Below are 11,198 nucleotides of genomic sequence, written 5' to 3'. Positions count from 1 at the left end.
TGTACAAAATACGATAGATGGCTCTAATTTGGACCAGCGTGGACTAAATGTGACCCAATCAATTTTTAAGTCCCTTTCGGTGTAAACGGTTGGTGACTAGACCTACTTGGGGTCACGATATAGGTCAGGTCGCTATCAGTCGTACAGTGTAAACGTAACCAGTATCTAGGGATTGCGTATGTATGGCAGATATTCCTCACGTAATCCGCAACTACGTGAAACCTTTGTCATACTGAATGTGAAATAGATGCATCCAGGTAGTAACCGCTTATAAAAATAATTAAATGTAATTGATAATAATATAATAATTAATATTAATTGTTTTAATAATTATTATAAATATGATTGGATCGAGGTTAGAATCGTTGATTATCAGGACTCACCATTTGGTGAGACTCACTACTTGAAGATGAATGATTTATAAGGACCTTGAATAAGTTTTCGCTGATTTTCTATGAAAAGTAATACTTTATTTAAAAAAAGTCGTAAAAAACATGTCACTGAAAGTATTGTCCATCGCTAGCCACTACTTTTTCCCATCTTTCTGGCAGCATTTGAATTCCACGTCGGAAAAACGACACGTCTTTTGAGGCTATCCAAGAGTCGACCATTTTTTGGCATCATCGTAAGAATGAAAATGCTGCTCAGCCAGCCCATGTGCCATCGATCGGAATAGGTGATAATCGGAAGGGGCAATGTCTGGTGAATACGGCGGGTGGAATAGGACTTCCCATTTAAGCGTTTCCAAGTAGGTTTTCACTGGTTGTGCAACATGTGGCCGTGCGTTGTCATGTTGCAAAATCACTTTGTCGTATCTCTGCTTGTATAGCGGCCGTTTCTCCTTCAATGCTCGGCTTAAACGCATCAATTGTAGTCGATAGCGATCTCCCGTAATGGTTTCGTTTCGTTTGAACAGCTCATAATAAATTACACCCAGCTGATCCCACCAAATGCAGAGCAGAAGCTTCAAATCATGGATATTCGGCTTTGCCGACGATATTGATGCATGGCCGGGCTTACCCCACGATATTTTACGCTTAGGGTTATCGTAGTGTATCCACTTTTCATCGCCAGTCACGATACGATGCAAAAACCCTTTCCTTTTCTGCCGTTGAAGTAGCTGTTCACATGTGAAAAGACGCCATTCGACGTCTCTCGGCTTCAACTCGTACGGCACCCAATGTCCTTGCTTTTGAATCATTCCTAATAATTTCAAACGTTTCGAAACTGTTGTGTAATCAACTCCTAATGATTATGCAAGTTCAGCTAGCGTCTGACATGAGTCTTCATGCAGTGCCTCCAATTTTTCGTCTTCAAACTTTTTCAGTGCGCCAGAGCGTTCTTTATCTTCAACATAAAAATCATTATTTTTGAAGCATCTAAACCAATCTCTGCATATTGTTTCCGACAGAGCATAGTCGCCGTAAGGGTGAAATCACACGGTGCGGAAAAAGACTGCGGAATAGAGAATGCGTCATCGAAGCAACCAATCAACGCTATTCAGCGTTATTCGAAATAGCGCTGATTGGTTGCTTCAATGACGCATTCTCTATTCCGCAGTCTTTTTCCACACCGTGTGATTTCACCCTAAGTCTCAACAAGAATTCTGTGTGCTTCAGCTGCAGATTTTTTTGAATAAAGTAGTGCAGTAAAATTCCTCGCAAATACTCTTTTGTTGGCACGAAACTCGACATGTTTAACACTTTTTTTGAATAAAGTAGTGCAGTAAAATTCCCCGCAAATACTCTTTTGTTGGCACGAAACTCAACATGTTTAACACTATGGCTGCGTTCAGCAGACTCAACAGTTTTGCAACCGTTTTATGATTGTCTGCTGAGATAGGACCATTCTTCTAGATCTAAAAATATGATCCAATTAGCGCGAAGGAAACTTCCAACAGTTGCAAAATAAACGTTCTGCTGAACGCAGCCTATGAAACAAAAAGTTGTTTACACTTCGGCGAGATGACAAACACTGCTGAATTTCAAGCTTGCTTGTCATAGTTCCTTATCGATGTGTTCCCATCTTCAACACGCACGCAGTTCTGTTAACGTCATCCGTTGGAAAACAGCGAGAACTTATTCAAAGTCCTTAATAAGATTTAATTGTTCGTCGTCATTTTCTGAATCCTCGAGTACAATTTCCATCAATTGTAATAATGTAGCTTTACGTTGAATATCCATTATTCACAAGTATAATACACAGGTTATGGGCCTCGTGATTGTACCCACAGACGGTCCGAAACAAAATCATCGTTAACGAATCGGACGCTAACGAATCGGACCGATCATTAATATTGTGAGAACCATGAGCACTATGGGCTGTTGTTAAAATAATATCCGGGATATAGTATCTATAATATATAAAAAGAATAAAAATTATTATACGTGTATGTAACATCGGCAGACAACATATCAATAGTAATATCGAGCGAACTGTTCCAAACCATGATTAGTACTAAGTGCAATCAAACTCAATTTATTATTTTAACAACTTGAAGATGACCTCATGATAGGTCGAAACGTTTTGTGTATAATTATGAACATTGTTACTAACTGAATTTTCGATGTTTAATTTTTGTATTAGGTTATTATGTTTTGAATTTTTTTATTATGTTATTATATTTTGAATTTTTATTATTTGATCCGTTTTATCATTATAACTACTTCATCAAGCGCAAACATAAACATACGTTGTAATATATTAATTTGAACTTTGTAACAAATATATCATATTAACTCGTAGCTCATGATTGTTATAATATAATCATTTAAATTTCGCAAAAAAGAATCGACGACTTGATTAATCGGGTTGGAATTAATCGATTCTGAAGAATCGATTAAAAATCGAAAATTCGTAAATAGGCAGGGTTGGTTTAATAAAAAATAAAAAAAGGGTTTTAAACAGTTTATAGTACAGTTGTCACCGACGAGATACTATTAAAGACCGATATTCTTACGGGAGTTCGTGTCCCTGTTAATATTTAAGTGATTAAGAGTAAGAAACTGATAATATAGTAAGAGAAAAATAAAAGGCATGTACCACGAGCACTTGATGTCGTACAGCAAAATTTCTTTTAAAATCAATACATAAAATTACATTAAATTAATAAATAAAATAGACGTTTCAGCCTTCTATTGGGCCATCATTAGTATATAAATATAAATTATAAATTACGCAGAAATGTATAGTATACAAATAAAAATTGAGTTCTTTCTTCGTTACATGTCTATGTCCTGTTAAAGAATCGTATTAAACTAATGAGACAAAACATAAACATAAAAAAAGACTTCAAATCTATTTCTTAAAAACATGTCGAAAATGAAAAATTAATTCCAAAACATTTATAAGAAATTATTCAGTATAAATGTAATTTGCATGCGCTTTCATCAGAGAATAAAATGAATAGAGTTAAGCATACTTTCATTAGTAAAATTATAAACCTAGAACTGAATGATGCGTATAAAATGTTAAGCCACACAAAAAATGAACTTTTTAAACATCATAGACTAATACTGCGCTCTCTACTTGATCATGTATCTCTTGCTTCCTTTAATCGACAAGAAGTCAATTTTAATATTGGTTGAAAGAAAATATCAGAATGAACAAAAAATTAAACAACTCTTGAGAATATTTACAGTAAATCAAAAGAAATTAAAAATAAAAACGATAGACTTTAAACTATTATGGTCGAAATCTACGAGTATATCACAATTTATTCCTCCTAATAGTAAAAACAATTCTAAGCATGACGTTTGTGCAGCAAAACATGAAACATTGGGTGTATTCCGATATAGATTACCAGTGCTGGCAGTACTGAAAAATCATTCCATTATTAGTGCGCAGCGCACTGCGATAGCATCTAGTAACATCAATGACGTCATAAATGATAGCCATATTGCCACTGCGACTACTGTAGCTTTCGAGGGCTGTGTTCCAAAATTGATTGCCAGTGCTGCGTGTATGTCGCCATAAGTGCATGCTATCAATAGCGTTCCAATTTTAGTGAGCATGCTTTTCATTCAAACGCAGCTTTCATTTTGGAACGATATTTTGAGTGCTCTTAACTCTTAGCGACTTCAGTGAAAAGAAACAAATAACCTAGAAGTATGGAGAGAACCGTACAGAAAAAATTTTTATTTGAAACCATTATAAAATTTTGGTTGCTCTCGAAGCCACGTATGCATCGCTTCTTTAACTTCCATTGCCATCAGTGCTGCACCGCCAGCCACATAGAGCTTCCTTTAGGGCCATTGTCACCAAGCTTCGATTAACTTATGGCGAATTCGGTTGGATGCACTAGTGCGCACTGGTGCGCACTGAGTGCACACTGAGTGCGCCCTCTTTCAGTATTTTGTGTTCGGTTGGCTTGCACTCCACTGGTTCAGAATGTTTAGCATGTTCGGTTGATGGTGCACTGAAAACGTGCGCTGGTAAGAACGTGTTCGATTGGATTGCACTACCCCAGTTCAGTGATACTTCTATGTTCGGTTGAGGCGCACTGTATTGTATAAAACGCACTGAAATGCACTGAGATTTTTGTCAGTGCGGTTCAGTGCAAAGTTGACGTAACCTATAAAGTATGGCAGGAAAAATATTATTATTGGACGAACTTATAGATAGTTCAAGCAGTTCCAGTGATGAAGAAATAACGGCAATAGTAATGAAATGTACTGAAACTGATAGAATTCCAAAAATAAAGAATATGATGGAAATTATTAATGAATATTCGGATAGAGAGGTATTATATCATATAATTATAATGTAATTTTAACACATATTTCGGTTCGGGGCAGAGCGACAATTTTTTCTGCCAAATTCTTTTATTGCAAAAACGCGTCGATTAAGCCTAATTTTATTAAAATCGTAGGTGCTATATTCTATATAATAATCAATTATAACTGTTATATGAAATTTCGACTTATATTTTATATATTTATTATATCATATAATTTAAAATATTTTTTAGTTTCAGCGTCATTTTCGTTTAAAACGGAGCACGTTTGACCAATTAAATACTATGTACTCAAATTCAGAAATTTTTAATTCATTAAAAGAACATGGTGGGTGGGAAGTTATAAGTAGTGATAGACAGCTGTTATCATTCTTATGGTATGTATCCTTATAAATTTATATAATTAATATAGATAAATACTTAATAATATTACATTTTTAGGTATGCAGGAAACAAATGTGTGATACGAGACGTTGCATCTAGATTTAATGTAGCAGAATCTACTTTTCATTCTATCGTATCAAACGTTATTAAATATTTAAATAATATTGCTCCAAATATAATAAAAATGCCAGATACAGAAGAAAGAAAAAGATTAGTTGCTCATGAATTTGAAAATGTGTGTAATTTTTTATTTATATTTAAATAAACGCATAACAGTTATTAGAAAAATAATTATCAGTAGATATAGTAAATATTTAAAAATATGTCAAAAATCCTTTTTTTGTTTTGTAAATACTTATTAAATGTTGAAAATGTGTGCAATATATTTTTTTACATTATGTATTTTTCAAAATAGCTTCATATGTTTAAACATAAAATATTTTTATTTTAGATATGTGGATTTCCAGGAGTTCTCGGCTGTATTGATGGAACATATATTAAAATCAGAACGCCCGCTAAAAAAATCAAGAGCACTTATGTTAATAGACATGATTATCCATCCCTAACACTGCAAGCAGTTTGTGATGCTCATAAATTATTTTTAGACGTTTTTACTGGTCCTCCGAGTAAAATACATGATGCAAGAATATTCCAGTTGTCATTTTTCAGTGATGAGATACAAAATATATCAAACGATTATCACATATTAGGTGATGCGGCATATCCTTTACAAAAATATTTACTAACTCCTTATAGAGATTACGGTAATCTCACAGCGGCTCAACAAAATTATAATCATAAATTGTCTACTACAAGAGTTAAAATAGAAAATACTTTTGCATTATTAAAACAAAGATTTAGACAACTGATGACACTAGAATTTATTACCGTTAAACGTTCCTCTAATTTTATTATTTCCTGTTGTGTTTTACATAATTCATGTATCATGAATGATGATTATTTAAATGAAGATATCGATGATGTAGAATATAATGATGTAGAAAGGCACATCTATAATGAACAGAATCAAAATGATAGGATACAAGGTGAAATAAAAAGAGATATTGTTTGTAATATATTGCCTTTTAATTAGAAATTATGTAACAAAAAATGAACATGTTTGTATACATAAATAAACCTTTCTTTAAAATAAAATTGTGTTTTTATTTATTAGTACACAATTTAAAATCTCTTTTAACAAACATTTTAAAGAATATAAGAATATGTTTCTTTCAGATTATTAATACAGTTTAGAATAAAGTAAATCAATTTTTTTTTTAATTAGCGTAAAATAGTTTTCGTATACTATAAATAATAAATAATAATTTTTTATAGTATATGATATATAAAGAAATGCAAAAATATTCCAATTGTCATTTTTAAATATATATGAGGCACAAGCTATATCAGAAGATTACTTATTACTCCGGATCTACAATAGGGTTTTAGGTCTTCAGCCATAAGAAATGGGCAAATCACAGTCGATTATTCCCTTCGGATTCGACTGTAATTGCTCAATTTCTTACAGCGTAAGTCTTAAAACACCTATTGTAGATCCGGACTTAAGCAATGCGACATATCCTTTCTTAGAAAATAATTATCAACTCTTTATGAAAATGATAGTAATCTATATTTATAATGAAGTAACTTTTAGCATTAAAGAACGTTTAAAGAAACAATTATGTTAGTATCACATAATGTAAAAAAAAAAGATTTTGTATAACATAACATAAAAAGAAATAATCTCTTTTTAGCATACATAATACATATTAAGGACTAGTCGTCATATATTAAATAAACATTGTCTTCTCTCTCAGTACTATCTGTAATCTATAATCTATAATTAACAGTCTTTAGTATCACAGCAGAATCTCGATTATCCAATACACCGATTATTTACTTAATATAGATATTTCTATCTAAAACATGCTTTTTTAACTGGATACATCTGGTTCACATGAAATTGGATAATCGAAGTTCTATGTACATACAAAATAGTAAAATATTTGCGAGCTTATAACATTTTCCAATAACATAAAACCATTTCATATAAAGTTAAAAATTATAGATTTTCTACTCGCTATTATTGTCAGTTGTATTATCTGTTGAAAATATCTTTATAAAATCACGTAATACTTCAAGTCTTTCATTATGTCTTTTCTCTCTTTTTTCTTCTTTTTCTTTTTGAATCTGTAACAAAGTCTCACTTACAGTCATTTTTTTCTTTTTTTTTCCTGTACAATCCTTTGGTATATTTTCTTTATTCTTTTCAATAATTTTCCCAGGACCTTGCAAAATTTCAGGTTCTAAACTATCATCTATTGCTTTTATCTTGTTTAATTCTTCTTCAAATTCAACTCTTGTTCTTTTTGCACCTGACTGTTGATTGCTTTTCCCAGATTGCATCTTACGTTTTAATATGGTCTTGTAACGATTTTCACATTGTACAGCGCTTCGTTCAATGTTTAGTTGTGTTAATATATCATTTGATATTTGTATCCACATTAATTTTTTATTTTTAAATTATTTCATAGGTCCAATTAAAGGCAAATATTGCTCGTATTTGTCTAACAATAAACGAGTACTTTTGTCACACCAACCAAATAGTACTTCATTTTTATCTGTATTAGCATCCATTATTTTTTTATGACGAAAACCTGTGACAAAAGTTAAACAGAAAGTATTAAAATGTAACATACTTAAAGCTAAAATTATACAAAAATTAAACGACAGTACATATTGAAGACATATGTAAGACTTTAAACATATATAGTAATAGTAATAATATACTTATATAATATAAACTTTTATAATATAAAAATAATCTAAACTTGTATATTTCTTTTATTTTTATATATCTACTTTTAGTTTTATAATAATATCTTTGTATGCAGCATTTTTTTGAAGAATATCATAATTGTGAACATTTTGTCATATAATAATCATGTTAGTATTAATAACGAGATTAACAAGTAGTTTTTAAAATTTATAATAAATACATTCATTGCTCTTTATAACAAAAAATGTGCTTAAACATTACAGGAAATATATGGTACCGTAACTCACCACTGTTAGATGTCAAAGGAGCCATTAGATGTCAATGGCAACCCTGTTTCTTGAGTTAAATAACATTTTATTATCTTTTTACTTCCATGTGTATCAAAATGTTAATCAATCCATTTCTGTAGTTAATTTCAACATAAGCAACGTTCACATTAACGTATGAAAGTAAATAAATTAGAGTCAAATTAAAACATCTTCTTGAGTTAAATTATTTAACTGTGCATTATTAAATTATGAAAATGAGGAGAAGGATGTTGTAAGTTTACAATATTTTGATAAGCATTTTTTAAATATTACTCGCGCGAATATATTATTATGTGTAATAATAATAATATATCTTTTTAAACACATCTTTTAAACGTTCCAAAGTAGTCAATGACGGCATTTGGAATAATTCGTGCATAAAAAAATTAGAGTGGAATAGGCCTACTGGGGAAACCACTATAAAAAAAGCGCACCATGCTATCTACCTCATGATGGTGGTGTGGAAATGATAGCATTTTATCATTTTCTTTATCTTTATCATATTCTTTTCTACAAGTAGCTTTATAATAAAATTACATCTATCATAAATATTTTTAAAAATAATAATTTTTTTAAAGTTCTGAAAATTGCTGCCAACATAGAGTTCGAAGGGTGAAATCAAGCCTCATGTGTGAAGCGATTTTCTGCTTTCCCCGTTATATCTCGAAAATTATTCGAGATATAAAAAAATGTTTTATACAAAAGTTTTACAATAAAATTACCTCTATTTATTCACGTCAATGATATTTTTTTAGAATAATTATTTAACAATTTTTTTTCGAAAATTTAGAAAAAAAATTGCTAAATAATTATTCTAAAAACGCTATTGAATACAGCTAATTTTGTTGTAAAACTTTTGTATAAAACATTTTTTTATATCTCAAGTAGTTTTCAAGATATAACGGAAAAAGCTGAAAACCGCTGTACACGTAAAGGGTGATTTCACCCCTTCAAACCGCTTTTGGGCAGCAACTGATATTTTCTAAATTCATCTCTTTATGTAAACTACAAGTTCACAAAGTTTCATTAAAATCAGAATTTATCACCTCGAGAGGTTCCCTTGTAAGTTAATCGAAGCTTGATGATAATGGCCCTAAGTTAATCGAAGCGCTTGGTGACAATGGCTACGTTTACACTGTGCATTTAGGCCACGGCCTATACAATAGACGTCCTTGTTTATCCTGTATATTAAACAAAGACACCTATCGTATAAGTCGCGGACTAAGCGCACGGTGTAAACGTAGCTAATGACCCTTAATAGTCCAAATGAATGGAAATCACAATTTGCTCGAAGCATAAAGATCGTAATAGTGATGAGGAAGTTAAGGAAACGGTATATACCATTGGTGTTTCGAGAGCAGTCAAAAACCAGCTTCTTTTATAGACGGAATCAGATTTGTAGATTGTTAAACAAAATTTTATGCAAGCTAAATGATTATATTGAGAAATAATATACATATTTTGTTAACGCCTATTGTATGTGAATAAAATCAATTTACTTTCTGATTTCCTCTTGTACAGAGGTTATGCCAATTTCTGTATTTGAATTCGAAGTATGAATAAATAAATGTGACCACAAAAATCTGACTACAAAAAAATTATAAATCTACTCACTACTTCTTGCTTTCTCAGCATCTTCTACCAAAATATTTATTTTAAATTCAGTATTACTCTCAGCATCAATTAAGATTAACTGCTCCATCCTTTCCACCATCTTTGTGCTGTAGCTGCTTCACCTCTTCAGCCACAGCAATTGCAGCAGGAAATGACGACAAAATTAGTGACGTCTTTACTCTCTCGCAGCACTGCCACAGCGTGCTACGATGATTTTTGGAACGGTGTTGATAGTGCTGCCAGCGCTGCCAAACAATTTTGGAACACAGCCGAGGTGAGGTAGTTACAGTAGAAATATGGCGCCGAACATGGCATTATCAACGCCAATGATATCAGGTATATTCACATCAAGATACGTATTATGGAATTATTCGGAATTGATACCGATCAAAATTATTCAATTATTCTTCACATTTCTATCGTATTTTTTTAGAGAAAACGGGAAAATTACGATTGGAATTCATTCCGACATGTTTCATGATAAATACCCTGGTACTACTGAAAAAATAAAAATATTAGATCTTGAATATAACATTACATATATTGAATTGATTAATTCTAATAACACTCATCTTTCTCAGATGAGGTATCACTGCTTTCGTTCAATATTTCTATTGCAATCATGCAAATTTGTAACTTAACCTGTTTATTTACTGCGTGCATCGCCATGTTGATAGCACTTGAAATTTGTTCCGATATACGCTGTTACAGCTATGCTGACAGTAATGCAGTAATTGTGGAACAGTTGTCGCAGTGTACTGTGATGACATCACGTTTACTGCACTGCCAGTAAAAACGGAATACACCCATAGTAGGATCTCTTTCACCAATTTCGATTAAGCTAACTGACGGTTACATGGTTGCCAACCGAGGTTGGTGAAAGAGGTCCTAAAGATGCCTTTTCAAGCTGATGCTTCACAATGGGTGCATTTGCTGGATTCACACTGCATCCGATTTTCGTCGTACGACGCTCTGCAATCATATGACGCTCTGCAATCAATCAGAAAACAGGATTCCGATGAATTTTGCTTCGTATTATCGGAATTCTGTTTTCTGATTGGATGCAGACCGTTGTACGACGAAAATCGGATGCAGTGTGAATCTAGCAATTGGGTGCATTCAGTACTGTTCAGTACTACAACCGCTTACTGAGAGCTCAGTGAGCTCTTCCATCTGATTGGCATATTCCGTTAGAACTAAAAATATAAACCAAACAGCTACAAGAGCTCACTGAGCGCTCAGTGAGCTTTTGTATTTATTTGGTTTATATTTTTAGTTCTAACGGAATATGCTAATAAGATGCAAGCGCTCACTGAGCGCTCAGTGAACGGTTGTAGTACTAAATGCACCCATTGGCTGCATTCAGCGGACTCAACGG

The 11,198-nt window shown here is 32.3% G+C and overlaps 1 protein-coding gene across 1 annotated transcript; it reads left to right on the top strand.

Moving 5' to 3' along the window:
- Positions 1 to 4,393: 4,393 nt before the first annotated feature.
- Positions 4,394 to 10,103, top strand: LOC108724071 (putative nuclease HARBI1). The gene is made up of 5 exons (XM_018450231.1): positions 4,394 to 4,741; positions 4,970 to 5,112; positions 5,177 to 5,354; positions 5,571 to 6,165; positions 9,934 to 10,103. Exons 1-5 carry the CDS (start codon positions 4,583 to 4,585, stop codon positions 10,101 to 10,103), a joined length of 1,245 nt encoding a protein of 414 aa, XP_018305733.1. The 5' UTR covers positions 4,394 to 4,582.
- Positions 10,104 to 11,198: the final 1,095 nt, after the last annotated feature.

Source organism: Mycetomoellerius zeteki, unplaced genomic scaffold, assembly GCF_001594055.1.
Source record: "Mycetomoellerius zeteki isolate Tzet28-1 unplaced genomic scaffold, Tzet1.0 scaffold271, whole genome shotgun sequence".
Classification (NCBI taxonomy): domain Eukaryota; kingdom Metazoa; phylum Arthropoda; class Insecta; order Hymenoptera; family Formicidae; genus Mycetomoellerius; species Mycetomoellerius zeteki.
This window is presented reverse-complemented; position numbering and strand designations above follow the sequence as displayed.

Excerpts from the sequence above, each read along its gene's own strand:
- LOC108724071 (XM_018450231.1), top strand. The coding sequence starts at position 4,583 with ATGGCAGGAAAAATATTATTATTGGACGAACTTATAGATAGTTCAAGC. Across the intron at positions 4,742-4,969 it reads ATGAATATTCGGATAGAGAG|TTTCAGCGTCATTTTCGTTT; the intron begins GTATTATATCAT and ends AATATTTTTTAG. Across the intron at positions 5,113-5,176 it reads CAGCTGTTATCATTCTTATG|GTATGCAGGAAACAAATGTG; the intron begins GTATGTATCCTT and ends TTACATTTTTAG.